The 19171-nt window shown below is 43.4% G+C and overlaps 1 protein-coding gene across 1 annotated transcript in view; it reads left to right on the plus strand.

The window, feature by feature from the left end:
- ABAT (4-aminobutyrate aminotransferase) overlaps positions 1–19171 on the plus strand; it is a 78344-nt gene that overhangs the window by 19080 nt on the left and 40093 nt on the right. Inside the window, exon 2 of the mRNA XM_070760822.1 lies at positions 15896–16029. Within this exon, the coding sequence (XP_070616923.1) occupies positions 15960–16029 (70 nt within the window). The 5' untranslated portion in view covers positions 15896–15959. The remainder of the gene's footprint in view (positions 1–15895; positions 16030–19171) is intronic.

Genomic DNA, 19171 nt, shown 5'->3' on the forward strand with positions numbered 1-19171 from the left:
AACAAGGAGAGATTCAACCTGGAAATAAGGAGAGCAATCAATCAACGGAACAGAAATTCCCTTCAGAAGTTGTGGGAGCTTCATCACTGGAAGCTTTCAAGAAGAAATTAAAGTACCATTTGTCAGAAATGGTGTACAGTGATCCCTCGAGTTTCACGATCTCGATCTTCGCGAAACGCTATATCGCGATTTTTTTTAAAATATTAATTAAAAAAAAACCACTTCCAGGTTTGGCTTCGGGAGTCAGCTGGGAAGCGGCGCGGCTGTTTTAAAAGGTCGCAGCCGGCCTGGGGGGCTTCCCAGCACCCCCCGAACCCCCAACCCGGGTTCGGGGGGGTGCTGGGAAGCCCCCCAGGCCGGCTGCGACCTTTTAAAACAGCCGCGCCGCTTCCCAGCTGAGTCCTGAAGCCAAACGCCTAAGGCGAACTTCCGCGTTTGGCTTCAGGACTCAGCTGGGAAGCGGCGCGGCTGTTTTAAAAGGTCGCAGCCGGCCTGGGGGCTTCCCAGCACCCCCCCGAACCCCCAACCTGGGTCTTCCCGGCCGCCCACGCAAAGGGGAAACCCCGGCTCCTCGCTGATGCCCGCCGCTCGCCCGCCCGCCAGCAAGAGGGGGAAGATCCAGGGAAGGTTCGTTCGGCCGCCCAGCAGCTGATCTGCTCGGTAGCGCAGCAGCAGCGAGGAGCCGAATCGGGGTTTCCCCTTTGCGTGGGCGGCGGGGAACGCAAACTCCACCATCTACGCATGCGCGGCCATAGAAAAAAGGGCGCACATGCGCAGATGGTGTTTTTACTTCCGCAACCCTACATCGTGAAAAATCGATTATCGCGAGGGGTCTTGGAACGGAACCCTCACGATAATAGAGGGATCACTGTAGTAGGGTTTCCTGTTTGGGCAGAGGGTTGGACTAAATGACCTACAAGGTCCTTTCCAACTCTGTTCATCTGATTAACTTTTCAGTGCTGTGATAACTTTGAATGGTCACTAAACAAATAGTTGTAAGTCAAGGACTAGCAGCATTTCAGAATAAGATAAAAAGCTTTATCAACTAAGATTGAGTTGAGCTTTTAAAAAAATTACCGAGTGGTTGTGTTTATATATCTATTTTGAGAACCCATTAGAGCCTCAGCTGTAGAGTTTCCTGGTTTGACAGTTTTTGCGGCAAATATAAACAAAGCGATTCTCAAACAACATAATTGGATGAGTCATTTTCCAAGGAAAAATAAAGAAGCAGCTTCCTTTGCTACAGGCAGATCTAAAGGTTTGTGCCAATAGAGGATTTTAGTCATTAAACAACTGTAACTATTATTTATTTGTTTGTTTGTTTGTTTATTACATTTATGTATATAATAATAATAATAATTTAATAATAATTTATTAGATTTGTATGCCGCTCACTCCAGACGGACTTGGAGCGGCTAACAACAGGTATAAATACAATATAATAAAACCAATAAAAAAACATCACTAAAATCACCTGTATCTTAAAACCATACTTGCAACAATCAATCTTAATTCCTGGCCTGCTGGAAAAGCCAGGTTTTAACAGCTTTCCGGAAAACCGATAGGGAGAAGATAGTGTGAATCTCTGGGGGCAGTTGATTCCACAGGGTCGGAGCCGCCACAGTGAAGGCTCTACCACGAGGTCCCACCAACCGACATTGTTTGGTGGATGGGACCTGGAGAAGGCTGACTATGAGCCATTTCTGGCCGCAATGAGGTATGAAGGAGGAGGCAATCCTGTAAATAGTGTGGTCTTGAGTCATTTAGGGCTTTAAAGGTGATAACTAACACGTTGAATTGCGTTCGGACATCAACTGACAACCAATGCAGCTGGCATAGAGTTGGAGTAATATGGGCCTACCCGTAATTGCATGCACCGCTGCATTTTGCACCAGCTGAAGTCTCCGAACACTCTTCAAGGGTAGCCCCATGTAGAGATTTAATTCAAAATCATTGTAAGATTTAATGGCTGAATATTGTTGAGAGATGTTTTGTCTGTTCTAGAGTTGCAATAACTGATAACTTTCGAAAGATGGAGACATGCACTTCTCGAACGTTGAAAAAGACTGAAAAATAACAATCATTAGGAAGAGTTTAAAAAAGGTGAGGATCCAGGTTCAGTTCTCAATCTTAACAGCAGAAGCTGTTGCATGAAACCGGAGCGAAGCAGTGAAGTTCCCCTGGTAAGAATGGTAAATGCATCAGGCTAGAAAGTAAGTCAGTGAGGGTGCAACTTTTCTGGCTCGGGTGCCTAAAAGGTATACGCGGGCATGATAGTGCACACCCGCATGCCCACACCCATAATGCACTGTCTTCAGTGCAAAGTAGAATTCGGTTCATATTATCATCTATGGTGGAAGTGTGAGAAAGCAAAACATTTTTGAGAAAAAATCAAAAGCTGGCTGGAAGAAATTTTAGGAAATAAAATAGGGAGGCTGGAGGCCCTGTTTCCTCCCAGGAGATTCCTAGAGAGGCCCCACAGAGGCTTCTCCCCACCTTTTCCGGCCCTGTTTCCTCCCAGGAGATTCCTAGAGAGGCCCCACAGAGGCTTCTCCCCACCTTTTCCGGGCCTTTTTCTTCTCAGGAGATTCCTAGAGAGGCCCCACAGAGGCTTCTCACCTTTCTCAGTCCTGTTTCCTCCCAGGAGATTCCTAGAGAGGCCCCACGGAGGCTTCTCCTCACATTTCCCAGCCCTGTTTCCTCCCAGGAGATTCCTAGAGAGGCCCCACAGAGGCTTATCACCTTTCCAGGCCCTGTTTCCTTCCAGGAGATTCCTAGAGAGGCCTCACAGAGGCTTCCCCCCACCTTTTGTGGTTACAGTTTCGGAGGCTCGGGTTTGTAAGTGGAAAATGGTTTTTGAGAAGAGACAAAAAAATCTTGAACACCTGTTTCTTACCTAGAAAAGTTCGTAAGTAGAAGTGTTTGTAGGCCGAGATACCACTGTAGTAATAATAAAGGAGGACATCTTTCTCTTTTTATTTAGCAAATTTTAGCTGGACAAAAGCATTTCTTCTTTTCAGAAATAGCTCCGTGCAGAGCTTGGAGAGGGTCCAATTTTAATCATCTCCATATTCTATTTTGCCCCGTTCATTTCTTTCCACCATTACCTTAGATAAAAGGAAGATTTGCAAATTTTCTGCCTGATTTTCTTCTGGGTGGTTACTACAGTAACGGAGTAATTGCTGCGATGAAGCCGTTGCTGGGAGATGGATAGTGCGCAGCTCCCCTTTGCTTCCCCTTCGTTGCTTCTACCCCCCACCCCCATTCCTTGCTCCCATTCCTGTCCCATTATGGGTGCCATGGCAACCCGCTTGGAATAAGCAAGGCTCCCGGTATGGAAGGAAGGAAGGAAGGAAGGAAGGGGGAAGAGAGAGAGAGAGGCGCTGCAGGGATTCGCATTGTGTGCAAAGGTTGCCACCCAACAGCGTGTGCTGAACGTTTGTGCAAAGAAAAGAGGTTTTCCAACCGGATTTCACGCTGGGCTCCCCGAATTGACCACAGTGCTGGCACTTCACATCTCCACTGGCGCATGGGGCAGCACCAGAATACAGCAATCATCTCAGCATCTTTTCTCTTGTTTGGAGGGGGAAAAATATGTCCGAGGAAGCCAGCTCTGGGGGTCAGTTCACCCACGCGCGTTCAGCCAAGCACCGCTTCAACAATGTCTGTGGGTTGCTCAGCAATATTTTGCTGCATTGAGTGTGTTTGCAGAACGCAACACCCCGAGTGCAGCAGCAACGACAACAGCACCACAAACAAAGTAAAGTGCATTTATCCTCCCCCTGGTTTGCTATCATCAATATGAAAATTATCCGTCTGTAAAATATGGCCAAATTCATCTCCTATACTGGACATGCTGATTAGGGTTGGGGTCCCCCTCCCAATTTTCATGAGCACAGATGCATCCAGAGGGTTGGTTGTGAGGTTGTGCATGGATCTAGTCCAGCAGGGAGTGTTTAGAAAGCACTCCACAATGGACTTTGATGGAGACAAGTGCAATTATGTAATTTTTTTTTTGGGGGGGGGGGGAGTGTATAAATTTTTTATTATTTTTCCACACCTTACAGAAATACAAATTCACACACCTTCAAATTAGAATACAATACAATATAGTATCAATGGCCAAATTCTTAATCAAAATTCTTAATTATTTATCTGATTTGTTTTGGTATACATCATTCATCTTGTGCTACTTCCTTTTCTAATTTTGTCATCCGGATTTCAAATACTCTGTTCTCATTCGGGTTCAAAATGCTATTAGCTATCAAAATTTGTCTTGGCTATTTTGTTTTTTCTACTAAAACTATGTCATCGTGCTTCAGTCCATTTCTTATATTCTTACTTATCTCATTCATGTTTTTTAAGCCCTCATTTTATTATGACTGCCCGTTACGAGGAAATTTACTTAATTGCAATTATGTAATTGGAGAGACACTTAAAAGAATGGAGAAAAATAAATAGGGTAGAGGATATCACAGTGTTAGAAGAAATATCCATCTGGATTCAGTTCCAATTGGAGAGAAGGACACTGAAAACATGGTGGCTACTTGGAAAGATGGATGAATGGTGAAGTCGAACCACTGAGCATGTCAGGATGGGGCCATCGGGATGGGCGCCTCTGCACAAGATTTTGGCTTCTGCGCATTTGCAGCAAGCAAAATCTTGCGCAAGGATATGCACATAAGAAAGATTTCAGCTATTTTCACCAATATGTTTGCTTCCGCACATGCGCAGAAACGAAAAATCACAAAAAATCACCAAAATCTCGCTTGTGCAAGCATCTTCACACATGATTTTACTTGCTGTGCATGTGCAGAAGCCAAATCTCACACAGGGCACATGTGCTCACTTTGGGGATGTGCAGCTGCATGCACATCCTGAAAACTGCTACTGTAACGTAGCAACTGACCATTTCGGTAGCAGGTCATCTCTATAGTTGACCACATGGAGTGGAGTGTTATTTATACCTTGTCTTGGGCTTTGAACTTGAGCTGTGCCAAGGGCATGTATTCTATTGGATGCTGTCAGACACCCATGTGGCTGTATAGGGGTCGTGTTTGTCTGAGCCAAGTTTGGTTGAAGTTTGAAGAGTGATGCAACGTCTTTAGGAGATTGGGCCATGTGGTGAGCTCTGCTGCTAGATAAATTAATCTATTATGTCCTGGAGGGTCATGTCTTAATCTCATCGTCTTGGAGCTGGAGGCCTTTTGTCTTGTAGATAGGCTGGCCTAGTCATTCTCAAAGGGCCCCAGATATATGGTGGGTGCAGAAAGCTGCTCTTTGTCTTTAAAAACATGCGTCTTCTTTTCTCATCCAGGAAAATATAATACAGTGGTACCTCTACCTAAGAACGCCTCTACTTACGAACTTTTCTAGATAAGAACCGGGTGTTCAATATTTTTTTGCCTCTTCTCAAGAACCATTTTCCACTTACAAACCCGAGCCTCCAAAACTGTAACTGGAAAAGGCAGGGAGAAGCCTCTGTGGGGCCTCTCTAAGAATTTCCTGGGAGGAAACAGGGCCAGAAAAGGCAGAGAGAAGCCTCCGTGGGGCCTCTCTAGCTTTGCCATCACTGCTCTAATGGATATTTTTGTTAGATAGGAGATTCTTTGCACTGACAGAACTTAGCCAAGGCTTGACTTTTTAAATAGGGAACTTTTATTCTGGCATTTTCAGCACCATTCCAGCTCAGCTTCAATAGAACAGCAACCAAACTTCTGAAAGCTCCTTTTATAGTATGGCTGTCAGACAGCCAACCAATCATAATGGTTTAACCTGTTCGAAAGGCCTCTGGTGCTTAGCCAATCAAGCTTCCTGGCCGGTTGTAAGTCGAGGACTTTGCGACCGTGCTTCCTTATTTTCTCATTGAATTTCACCCAGTCCATTCTTATATTATTCAATGGAATTTTTTCAAAGGGCTCTTGGAAGAAATATCCAGGTACAGGTCCAAGCCTGGTAAAAGGCACTGGGAACAACTTGGCGACTGATTGGAAAGATGGTTAATTGAACAGAACCAAAAAGACAGTTCCTGGGTCAGCTGAACCAATGATTGAAGGAGTGGAAGTATCTTTATAGGTTTATGTGACTTTAAAGTTGGAGCTGTTCTTGGAGGGGGGGGGCTCAATGAAGGGGCTTCTGTTCTCAAAGGGTGTTGGTCAAATCCTATTGTGGCTTATGACTTTCATCCTGTGTTGGATCTTGAGTGAGGTCAGGATGGGCATCTACCCAGTTACTGGATGGGCATCAGTAGTGGGTATCTACCAATGTTCCCTCTAATTTTTTTTCAGTGTGGGCGGAAAAGTATAGTGTCTGACCAGCACATTTTCATGCCTGAGCACCTGATTTTTTTTTTCACAGATGTCACCCAAAACAACTTGTTGCGTAATTATTTGGGGCTCGGTGCTGGGGCAGAACAAGATCCCTTCCCACTATGCTATTCTGTTATTCTGATTGCCTGATTATTAACATCACAAGCATACAAAGATTCCAACTGAAATTAGCATAATTTAAAGAACAGAAGACTACAAATAGGCAAATTTAAATTAGACAATGTGCAAAGGAAGAAACCATGTTAAGCTTCTTTATATATTATTTGTTAACATCCGGTTCACCCGACCCAGTCTAAACCGGCTGAATCCAATCCCTAGGTGAGGGGCTGCTTTCTAATCCTACCAATCTGCCTTGGTTTACTGTCGAACGTTGCTGCAAGGAGTTTCAAAATATCCTATCCTGGATGGATTTCTTCCTGCAGTATTTGCTTTGTTTATGAATAGAGCTACCGGTATCTATATATTCTGCCGCACGAATCCCAGTGACCGGTGAGGTCCCACAGAGTTGGTCTCCTTAGGGTCCCATCGACCAAACATTGTCGGCTGGTGGGACCTAGGGGGAGAGCCTTCTCTGTGGGAGCCCCAGCCCTCTGGAATCAACTCTTCCCGGAGATTCGCACTGTCCCCACCCTCCTCGCCTTCCAAAAGAGTTTAAAAATTCATCTTTGCCGCCAAGCTTGGGGCTTTTAGATCTTCCCCCTGACCAATGAATGTTTTCAGTATTATTGTTGAATGATTGGTTTGATAGGTTTTCTTTTTAATTGAATTTAATGGTTGTTTTAATGTATTATTAATTGGATTCATATTATTGTTCTGTTTTTGTACTTGCTGTGAGCCGCCCAGAGTCCTCGGAGAGGGGCGGCAATATATATATAGTTGTCTTCCTCTTTCAATGTATCTCTTTATCTTTAAAGTGCTGGCATCTGCTGTGGGCCATTAAAAAAGACTTGGGGGCTGCTTCCTGCCTCTAAAAACATGTTTCTCCACTTCTCATTTAGAGAAATATAATATCCTGCCTTTTTAATTCCCCCCCCCAAAAAAAAATATTTAATTTTTCTGGGGTTGGGCGGGGGCTTCCCACAGGGCTGTACCCTTTCAGTCTGGAAAACATTTCACCTGGTTGTGGCACACAAAGACCAATCCACCTTGTTCTGTTGAAGCAGTCAGCTTGGCTAGCAAGGGAGATGGGAATTTAATTGGGGGGGGGGCATCCGGTTGGAGAAAACTGCTCCAGCGGCGGCACAAATAAAGAGCAATCTTCTTCAGTAGCCAGCTTCATCTCAGAGTGGCTGAGATTTGGGGTTAAATCAGGATTCAACTGTGTGCAAGCCCAGATTTCTGCATAGAGTCAAACCAGATGTGACAGGACATCCATGGGTTGACCCCTTTCTTGTCAGTTCATTTGGAAATTTTCGAAGATAAGCCTTGGAAGCAGGCTGGAGAAACGGTGGATAAGAGAAGGACTAGACTCTTTAACAGATGAACAGAGTTGGAAGGGACATTGTAGATCATCTAGTCCAGTGATGGCGAACCTATGGCATGTGTGCCACAAGTGGCACGTGGAGCCATATCTGCTGGCAGGTGAGCTGTTGCCCTAGCTTAGCTCCAACATGCATAACAGCTGACCTTTGGGTCACACAGAGGCTCTGAGAGGGTGCTTTTGGCTTCCATAGTGGCTCCGGGGGGATGGGGGAGGGTGGTTGAAAAACACAGCTACAGTATCATATCTCCCTGGTCCTTCTCTTCACTAGACCTGCCATGCCCAGTTCCTGCAAACGTTTATCATCATTTTAGTCTCTCCTTGCTATTTTCATGTTGAATTCCTCAATGCGGAATTCAGATTTGCTTAACAATCATGTTACCGACTTAACTGATTCAGTGATTCGTTTTAAGAACTGTGGCGAGAAACATCTTAAAATGGGGCACTTAGCCAATGTTTCACTTCACAATATACATTTTGGGCTCAGTTATGTTCCTAAGACAGGGAGTAAATGTATTGGGTATCTCCTTTGGATTGAACCCTGAGGAAGAATCGTAAGATGTAGCATCAACCAGTGTCTGTGGGGCTGTGTGATGATGATGATGATGATGATGATGATGATAATACAACAACAGAGTTGGAAGGGACCTTGGAGGTCTTCGTCCAGTCCCCTGCTTGGGCAAGAAACTACATTATTTCAGACAAATGGTAATCCAACATCTTCTTTAAAACTTCTAGTGTTGGAGTATTCACAACTTCTGGAGGCAAGCTGTTCCACTAGTTAATTGTTTTAACTGTCAGGAAATTTTTCCTTAGTTCTAAGTTACTTCTCTCCTTATTTAGTTTCCATCCATTGCTTCTTATTCTACCCTCAAGTGCTTTGGAGAATAGGTTGACTCCATCTTCTTTGTGGCAACCCGTGAGATATTGGAACAGTGCTATCATGTCTCCCCTGGTCTTTCTTTTCATTAAACTAGACATACCCAGTTCCTGCAACCGTTCTTCATATGTTTTAGTCTCCAGGCCCCTAATCATCTTGGTTGCTCTTCTCTGTACTCTTTCTAGAGTCTCAACATCCTTTTTGTATCGTGGCGACCAAAACTGAATGCAGTATTCCAAGTGTGGCCTTATCACACTTTGTGTAATCTTCATTCTATCCCTTTGTTAATGCAGCCTAGAACTGTGTTGGCTTTTTTGGCAGCTGCTGCACATTGCCAAAAAAGCTAACAGTATAGCTGGTGAAATTCCGATTTCCAGCAGTTGAAGCACATCTGCCCTAACACAAAGATTTAGTTAGGCAGGAAACGGCTATGGTAAAAATACAAGCTTCTTGCAAACCTCTCTGATTTTTCAAGATTTATTTCGGTGGACAGGAATAGCTTTCTGCATAGTGTGGTTTATGCTGCTGCTGCAGTTCTTTAATCAGAAAATGTGCTTTGAAAGTACAGCATTGGGTTTCCAATATCGCTCTAACTGTTTGAAGCAAGCTACGTTTTCCTAGAAGATAAAAAGCTAAGAAACAACCCAAGCTAAACTTTAAATTGGTCTCCTCCTTTGTAAAATTAAGGAAATGGAGGAGAGGAGGGGAGGGATGTTTCTAGCATTTTAATTAAGTGTTTTAAATTCACTGCCTTGTACTGATGTCAATCCAAGGCTGAGTGGTTTTAAACAGCAGCAGCCAAAGGATATACAAATGATGAAAATTGCCTGTAGCTGAGCAACGGATTTAAATTCAGCCTCTTTGAGAACATGAGGTAATGGTGCAGCCTGAAAATTGAAATCGCCTGCCATCTGAACTCTGGATGAAACTCTGGCGATGTAGAATCATAAAAACAACTTGAAAAACACCAGAAGCTCCGTGCTGGAAAGATAGGTTTGAAATTCCTTCTGCGTTTCTGGTCTTGGAGATTCTTGGCCAACCAGTTCAGGTTATTTATGTTCCGTATTTATTTTGGTTGCATTTTCTTCCAAGAATCCTTAGGAGGGCGAGAGCAAGGGACAGTTGTTTTCAGCATAGCACATAGAGGTCTTCAAACTAGGCAACTTTAAGACTTGTGGACTTCAACTCCCAGAATTCTGGGAGTTGAAGTCCACAAGTCTTAAAGTTGCCTAGTTTGAGGACCCCTGAGTCATAGAGTCATAGGGATAGAAGGAACCTTGGAGGTCTTTGGAGGGCAGGAGACCTTATGTCCATGAGGGGGAACCTATGGCACACATGCCCCAGGTGGCACGCAGAGCTATCTCTGCAGGCACGCGAGCCGTTAACCAGCTCAGCTCCACTGCGCATATGTTTGTGCCTCTGGCTACTCACTATTAATGGCTACTTAATGTTAGGCTTGCTCTGCAGTCTCTCTGCATTGTAGTTAAATATTATAGCTAAAATGTGCATAAGCTTGATATCTTTGTTGATTATGACAAAGCCACCTGGTAAGAAAGACTATGTACAGTAATCATTCGCTACTTCGCGGTTCATCTTTTGCGGGTTTGCTATTTCATGGGTTTTCAAAGGGGGCTTAAATCCATTAAAAAATTTCAATCCATTAAAAATTCATAAACTTCTACAGTACTACTGTACTCTATTAAAGAAACTGGTAGGATATCACATGTAGTTCCAGCTGAGAAATATTATAGGATGACTGTTTAATGCAAAGGGTGGGTTTTAAAAGTCCATATACTCATTAAATACATAAAAATTATCTTTCCTCTACTTCACGGAAATTCGCTTTTCACGGGTGGTCTTGGAACGCAATCCCTGTGAAAAATGAGGAATCACTGTACACTGTTCCCTCGATTTTTGCGGGGGATGCGTTCTGAGACTGCCCACGAAAGTTGAATTTCCGCGAAGTAGACATGCGGAAGTAAACACACTATTTTTGACTATGAACAGTATCACAAACCTTCCCTTAACACTTTAAACCCCTAAATTGCAATTTTCCATTCCCTTAGCAGCCATTTAGATTATTACTCACCATGTTTATTTATTAAAGTTTTAAAAAAATATTTATTAAAGGCGGACAAATGTTTGGTGATGACATATGACATCATTGGGCAAGAAAAACCATGGTATAGGAGAAAAAACAGCGAAGTATTTTTTTAATTAATATTTTTGAAAAACCGTGGTATAGACTTTACGCGAAGTTCGAACCCGCAAAAATCGAGGGAACACTGTATTTGGTAATATTTTTATTGTTTTTCTGACTTATGTGTATGACTTTAAACTGCTTTTCTGAATATGTTATTTCTCAAAGTAAATGCTAATTCAAGTTAGTATATCTGTGTGTAGCTGAGTAGTTATTCACATCAGATCTCAATCTAAATCGTTTCTGTGTGTGCACAACCTTGGTAAACATGGTTTACTCTGCTCATACATTAACAGAGCTGACAAAAATGGCTGTCCAATCTCTTCTTGAAAATCTCCAGTGATAGAGCACCCAGCACTCCTGGAGGCAAGCTGTTCCGTTGATTAATTGTACTCATAGTCAGAAAATGTTTTCCTTCATTTGTGGTTGGACCTTTCTTTAATGACCTTATTATTCTGTTATCCTCCACCCACTGTTTCTCATCCAGGCCTTTTGTGATTTGGAGAACAAGTCAAAAGACCCTGCTGTGCTGAATATTTTCCATTGCTTCTGTTCATGCTCATTCAGCTGGATGGAAGTTATTTTTGAAAACATATTTCCATATTTAACATTCATATTAGGCTATTATAATACAATAGACAAAATGCAAAAGTAAATAGGAAGACATGGGGGTGGGGAGAGAGAAAAGTGAGAAGAAAACAGGAAAGGGGGGGGAGAAATTTTGACTCCCTCGGTTGCAGTAAAAAAGGCATCTATGTCAAACCCCAACATTTTGTTTTTCCATAGTAATATAAACTAGGCATATCTATTAATAAAGCCTATCAATCTGGTTAGAATGTCTAGGTCAGTGTTTCCCAACCTTGGCAACTTGAAGATATTTGGACTTCAACTCCCAGAATTCCCCAGCCATCTGGGAAGTCTGTGCTGACTCCAGAGCCTCCAGAGGCTGACATGAGTGAGGCATGCGTAGAATTGCCAGAAGGCAAGAATAGTTACAGAGGAGAAGGTCTACTTGGGAGTAAGGCTTGGAGATGATCGGCCCCTCCCATAAGATATAAAAGTGGAGCAATTTGGTTCAATTCTGGTCGGCATAACTCAGCATCTCCGTTCTGACTCTGTGTTCTTTTTGGCCTCGCAAAGCTCCTTGCCAATTAGGTCTTTGTCAACATGTCAAGAGAAACATAGAAATATAGAACATTGATGGCAGAAAAAGACCTCATGGTCCATGTAGTCTTATCTTAGGATGGATATATGTTTATCACAGGCATGTTTAAATTCAGTTACTGCAGATTTACCAGCCATGTCTGCTGGAAGTTTGTTCCAAGCATCTACTACTCTTTCAGTAAAATAATATTTTCTCACGTTGCTTCTGATCTTTCCCTCAACTAACCTCAGATTGTGCCCCCTTGTTATTGTGTTCACTTTCCTATTAAAAACACTTCCCTCCTGAACTTTATTTAACCCTTTAACATATTTAAATGTTTCAATGTTCCCCCTTTCCCTTCTGTCCTCCAAACTCTACAGATTGAGTTCATTAAGTCTTTCCTGATAAGTTTTATGCTTAAGACCTTCCACCATTTTTGTAGCCCGTCTTTGGACCAGTTCAATTTTGTCAATATCTTTTTGTAGGTGAGGTCTCCAGAACTGGACACAGTATTCCAAAATGGGGTCTCACCAGCGCTCTATACAGTGGGATCACAATCTCCCTCTTCCTTCTTGTTATACCTCTAGCTATGCAGCCAAGCATATGCAGATGCGCATATCATGCCGCTTTGATTGCATCAGCGGAATCCCGCCCAGCCGCTCTGTTTAGGGTGACCTACTCCCTTCTTAACCAGGGGGGAGTTGGGGAGCCCTTGCAGAGTAGTGCCGAGGATTTTTACACGTTTTTCGCTGATAAAATCACTCGGATCTGGGCGGACCTCGACTCCAATTGGATAACAGAGTCGACTGACAACGAGTCAGTTGAGGTGACTGGGGCACGTACTTGTCCACCTGTCTGGGAAGAGTTTGATCTGGTGACACCTGATGAAGTGGACAAGGCCATTGGAGCTGTGAGTTCTGCCACCTGCTTACTGGATCTGTGTCCCTCCTGGCTGGTTTCGGCCAGCAGGGAGGTGACACGGAGCTGGGTCCAGGAGATTGTCAACGCCTCCTTGGGGAGGGGGTCCTTTCCGGCTCCTTATAAGGAGGCACTTGTGCGCCCCCTCCTCAAGAAGCCTTCCCTGGACCCAGCCGTGCTTAATAACTACCGTCCAGTCTCCAACCTTCCCTTTATGGGGAAGGTTGTCGAGAAGGTGGTGGCACTCCAACTCCAGCGGTCCTTGGAAGAAGCCGATTATCTAGGTCCCCAGCAGTCTGGATTTAGGCCCGGCTACAGCACGGAAACTGCTTTGGTCGTGTTGATGGATGATTTCTGGCGGGCCCAGGACAGGGGTTTGTCCTCTGTCCTGGTGCTTCTTGACCTCTCAGCAGCTTTCGATACCATCAACCATGGTATCCTTCTGCGCCGGCTGGAGGGGTTGGGAGTGGGAGGCACTGTTCTCCAGTGGTTCTCCTCCTACCTATCCGGTCGGTCGCAGTCGGTGTTAGTGGGGGGTCAGAGGTTGACCTCGAGGTTACTCCCTTGTGGGGTGCCTCAGGGGTCGGTCCTCTCCCCCCTGCTGTTCAATATCTACATGAAACCGCTGGGTGAGATCATCCAGGGGCATGGGGTGAGGTATCATCAGTATGCGGATGATACCCAGTTATACATCCCCACCCCATGTCCAGTCAACGAAGCAGTGGAAGTGATGTGCCGGTGCCTGGAGGCTGTTGGGGTCTGGATGGGTGTCAACAGACTCAAACTCAACCCGGATAAGACGGAGTGGCTGTGGGTCCTGCCTCCCAAGGACACTTCCATCTGTCCGTCCATAACCCTGGGGGGGGGATTATTGACCCCCTCAGAGAGGGTCCGCAACTTGGGTGTCCTCCTCGATCCACAGCTCACATTAGAGAAACATCTTTCAGCTGTGGCGAGGGGGGCGTTTGCCCAGGATCGCCTGGTGCACCAGTTTCGGCCCTATCTGGACTGGGACTCACTACTCACAGTCACTCATGCCCTCATCACCTCGAGGTTCGACTACTGTAATGGTCTCTACATGGGGCTACCTTTGAAAAGTGTTCAGAAACTTCAGATCGTGCAGAATGCAGCTGCGAGAGCAATCATGGGCTTCCCAAGGTATGCCCATGTTACACCAACACTCCGCAGTCTGCATTGGTTGCCGATCAATTTCCGGTCACAATTCAAAGTGTTGGTTATGACCTATAAAGCCCTTCATGGCATCGAACCAGAATGTCTCCGGGACCGCCTTCTGCCGCACGAATCCCAGCGACCAGTTAGGTCCCACAGAGTTGGCCTTCTCCGGGTCCCCTCGACTAAGCAATGTCGTTTGGCGGGACCCAGGGGAAGAGCCTTCTCTGTGGCGGCCCTGACCCTCTGGAACCAGCTCCCCCCAGATATCAGAGTTGCCCCCACCCTCCTTGCCTTTCGCAAGCTCCTTAAAACCCACCTCTGTCGTCAGGCATGGGGGAATTGAAATTTCCCTTCCCCCTAGGCTTAAAGAATTTATACATGGTATGCTTGTATGTATGAGTGGTTATTTAAATTGGAGTTTTTAGATTATTTTTAATATTAATATTAGATTTGTTTACATTGTCTTTTTATATTGTTGTTAACCGCCCCGAGTGTTTGGAGAGGGGCGGCATACAAATCTAATAAATACAATACAAATACAAATACAAGCATTCTACTTGCTTTCCCTACTGCCTGACCGCACTGTTCACCCATTTTGTGACTGTCAGAAATCACTACCCCTAAATCCTTCTCTTCTGAAATTTTTGCTAACACAGAACTGCCAATACAATACTCAGATTGAGGATTCCTTTTCCCCAAGTGTATTATTTTACATTTGAAAACATTAAACTGCAGTTTCAATTGCTTTGACCACTTATCTAGTAAAGCTACATCACTTGCCATATTACAGACGCCTCCAGGAATATCAACCCTATTGCACACTTTGGAGTCATCAGCAAATAGGTACACCTTCCCCTATGTCACTCACAAAGATATTAAAAAGTATAGGACCCAGAACAGACCCTTGTGGCACACCGCTTGTAACTAGGCTCTGCTCAGAATACTCGCTATTAACAACAACACTCTGATATCTACGCTTCAGCCAGATGCAAATCCACTGACCTATCCAGGGATTAAGTCCAATCTTCACTAATTTATCTATCAGCTCTTTATGTGGAACCATATCAAAGGCTTTGCTGAAGTCCAGATAGGCAATACCCATGGCATCACCTTCATCCAACACCTTTGTGACATAGTCAAAGAAATCAATGAGATTAGTCTGACATGATTTGCCCTCAGTAGAGCCATGTTGGTTTGGGTCCAATAAGTTATTGGTTTTTAGGTGCTGATTTATCCTCTTTTTGAGTAGAGTCTCTATCATTTTAACTATAACTGATAACTGGCCTGTAGCTACCAGCTTCTTCTCTACTGCCCTTCTTGTGGATAGGCACAACACTGGCCTATTCTCCAATCATCAGGAACATCTCCTGTTAAAAGGGATTGGTTAAACAAGAGAGATAAAGGCTGGTGCTTATCAGCCTTCTTCCGAACGTTGGCAGACTTCTCTTGGAGTAATTAACATTGTTTGGGACTTATTGCAGCTGGGAATGAAGGTAATTCATAGCCGTTGAAATAAAAAGACGTTTTTTTGGGACAACTTTTGTGTTTTATAATTTCAGTAAACAGCTGAAGCTTAGGAAATTGCAACGTGAGACATATTTGGCCACAGATGCACCATTTCCTGATCCGTTGGTTTTGCAAACCAGACTCTTGAGATCTAGAGGCTTGCTTCCTGATGTGTTTTAAGAGAATAGTCCTGTTTTGTCATCTTCCATGGTAAAATTATTGAGGAGGTTTCCAGGGAAGTCATTTTGCCTATTTCTCTTTCCAGGTCATTAGCTGGAGGCGAGAAGAGAAATTCATTTTGGGACAGAAGCAAAATCCTATTGAATACAATGGCCCTGATGCTGTTCAATCGGCATGCAACATGGACACTGCAACAGAGTTCCAGAATATTTGCAGGAGGTAAGTGGGACAGGAAAAAAAAGTTAGTGTATACCTAGAATAAAACCAAATCATCGAAAAAGTTTACAGATGCGCTGAGATGGACAAAATGGCGAGAGACATTAAGGGAATAAAAGTCAATGAATCAGAACAACCTAGAAAGCTTAGAACTAAGACGCCTTAAACATGATAATAATAATTTATTAGACTTGTATGCCGCCCCTCTCCGGAGACTTGGGGCAGCTCACAACAACAATAAAAACAATATAAGTACAAATGTAATAATTAAAACTATGACTAAAACCCATTATCTTAAAAAACAATCGATATTACACTCTCAAACAATCAATGATCTAAGTATTGCCCACAAGATCATATGCTGCAATGTCCTGCCTGTCAGTGACTGCTTCAGCTTCAACCACAACAACACAAGAGCACACAACAGATTTAAACTTAATATTAACCACTCCAAACTTGACTGTAAAAAATATGAATTCAGTAACCGAGTTGTCAAAGCGTGGAATTGATTACCGGACTCTGTAGTGTCATCCCCAAACCCCCAACACTTTACCCTTAGATTATCCACGGTTGACTTCTCCAGATTCCTAAGAGGTCAGTAAGGGGCGTGAATGTGCACTAGAGTGCCTTCCATTCCCTGTCCTATTGCTCTCCTATATCTCCTATACCTTTCTTCTATTCCTATATCTCTTATTCTGTTCTTTCATTGATATGTTCTATTCCTATATCTTCTCTTCTATTCTTTCTTAGATATATTTTACTATGAGTATATCCTCTATAACCTTCATTGACTGTTATTAATAGGAAAGTAAGATATATAAAATATGAATCTAAAATGGGCAATGATTTGGATATGACTATTGAAAAGTTTTCTTTTTAATGTAACTGAAAATTTAAAATAAAACATTTGTTTTTAAAAAAAGAGTTATATGCAGGCAGGGGTTCCTGCTTGCCTCCACTACCAGTGCAGTTGCGTGCGCAGCTCCAGGTGACCAATGGGCGCACCCATGCTTCATGGCAAGATTTTGTTTCTGTGCATGCACAGGAAGCAAATCTCGCAAAAAGCGCGGAAGCAAACCCCCCCCAAAAAAATCGCTGAAATATTACATGCCCACGTGTCCTCTCACAAGATTCTGCTTTGTGCACATGCGCAGAAGCCAAATGATGCTGTGATGTGCACGCCAGGTAGGAATCCAATACTGGTTATATGCATAGATATGATATAGAAAACAATACGTTTAGAAGGGACACCGATAATTAAAAGATGTATGGGAATATTATTATTATTATTATTATTTATTAGATTTGTATGCCGCCCCTCTCCGAAGACTTGGTGCGGCTCACAACAACAAAAACAGTACAAATCCAATAATTAAAACAGTTTAAAACCCTTAATATAAAAAACAATCATACATCTCATACAAACCATACATAAAACGGAAATGGCCCAGTAGAATCAATTTCCCCATGCCTGACGACAGAGGTTTTAAGGAGTTTACGAAAGGCAAGGAGGGTGGGGGCAGTCCTAATCTCCAGGGAGAATTGATTCCAGAGGGTCGGGGCCGCCACAGAGAAGTCTCTTCCCCTGGGTCCCTCCAGATGACATTGTTTCATCAATGGGACCCGGAGAAGGCCAACTCTGGGACCTAACCGGTCGCTGAGATTCATACGGCAGGAGGCGGTCCCGAAGAATATATTATCAGTCATTAAATATAAGCTGAATTATGATTAGAATCACTCAGGGAAAGGTTATGAGGGAGGAAGAGGAAGTAGAAAGGGAAGGGAGAAGAGAAGGAGAGGAGGGAAGTAGGAAGGGGGATAGAAGGAGAAAGAAGGAAGGAAGAGAGGGAGATGGAGAGGGGTGCAAAGAAATAAACAGCAGCCTAACATAGGTGCAAATATAGGATATTCATTCATGATAGAATGTATGCATGTAAATTGTATAATTATGTAAGTTTTGATATAGAAACATAGAAACATATAAGATTGACAGCAGAAAAAGACCTCGTGGTCCATCTAGTCTGCTCTTATACTATTTCCTGTATTTTATCTCAGGATGGATAGATGTTTATCCCAGGCATGTTTAAATTCAGTTCCTGTGGATTTACCAACCACGTCTGCTGGAAATTTGTTCCAAGCATCTACTCTTTCAGTAAAATAATATTTTCTCACGTTGCTTATGATCTTTTTTATAGCAGACAACTATAATCTATAAGTGTAACATACTATATTTTGCTGCTAATGAAAAGAAAGGGAGACTACTATAGATCTATTTTGGGTTTATTTGTCTTCATCAGGTAGCCACACCCTTACTGGGATTTGAACCTGGGGCCTCTGCCTTGTAAGGCAGAGACGTTAGTCATTAGACTACAGGCTCATCTCCTGTATCAATATTTTCTAAACTGTCCTGTGGGAAAGACCTTGAGATTCTTTAAAAAGAAAGCTAATGGAAGAGGGGTCTCCAACTTTGGCAACTTTAAGACTTGTAGACTTCAATTCCCAGAAACCCTCAGCCAGCAAAGCTAATATTCTGGGTGTTAAAGTCCACAAATCTTAAAGTTGCCAAGGTTGGAGACCCCTGTATTGGAAGAATCCTTGTATGAATGAAAGAATCGGATAATTATTATTTTTTTCTGTTCAGTGACCCTCCCTTTGAAGATGTTGTGCTTCTCATCCAGGAAACTTCTTCAGCTCTGAAGAAGAAAGCATCAGGAATTAACTTAGACCTGATTTAGCCCTCTATAATCACAGAGTGGTTTACACCTAATGCTTCTCAGCCTTAGCAAATTGTGAACTTCAACAAATGCTGGCTAGGGAATTCTAGGAGTTGAAGTTCACACATCTTAAAGCTTGAGAAATACTGCCTTACACTCTAAATCACATTTGGACACCTGGGCTGTTCAGCCAAACCTCTGACCTCTGACTATTACAATATGAGTAGCTATCTTGGCAGAGGATTGAGGTCAGCATGAAATAAAAACCCTTTGATGTCGCAATCAAAGTGGGTCATCAAGAGAAAATATCATATGTGGTCCTAAAAAGCATATAGCAGTAGCTATAAATACCGGAGTCCTTGGAACACCCATGGTGCCTTCAGATCCACAGAATGGAACGAAAAGAAATCAGCTTAATTTTATTTTATTTC

This window comes from Erythrolamprus reginae, chromosome 9, assembly GCF_031021105.1.
Source record: "Erythrolamprus reginae isolate rEryReg1 chromosome 9, rEryReg1.hap1, whole genome shotgun sequence".
Taxonomy (NCBI): domain Eukaryota; kingdom Metazoa; phylum Chordata; class Lepidosauria; order Squamata; family Dipsadidae; genus Erythrolamprus; species Erythrolamprus reginae.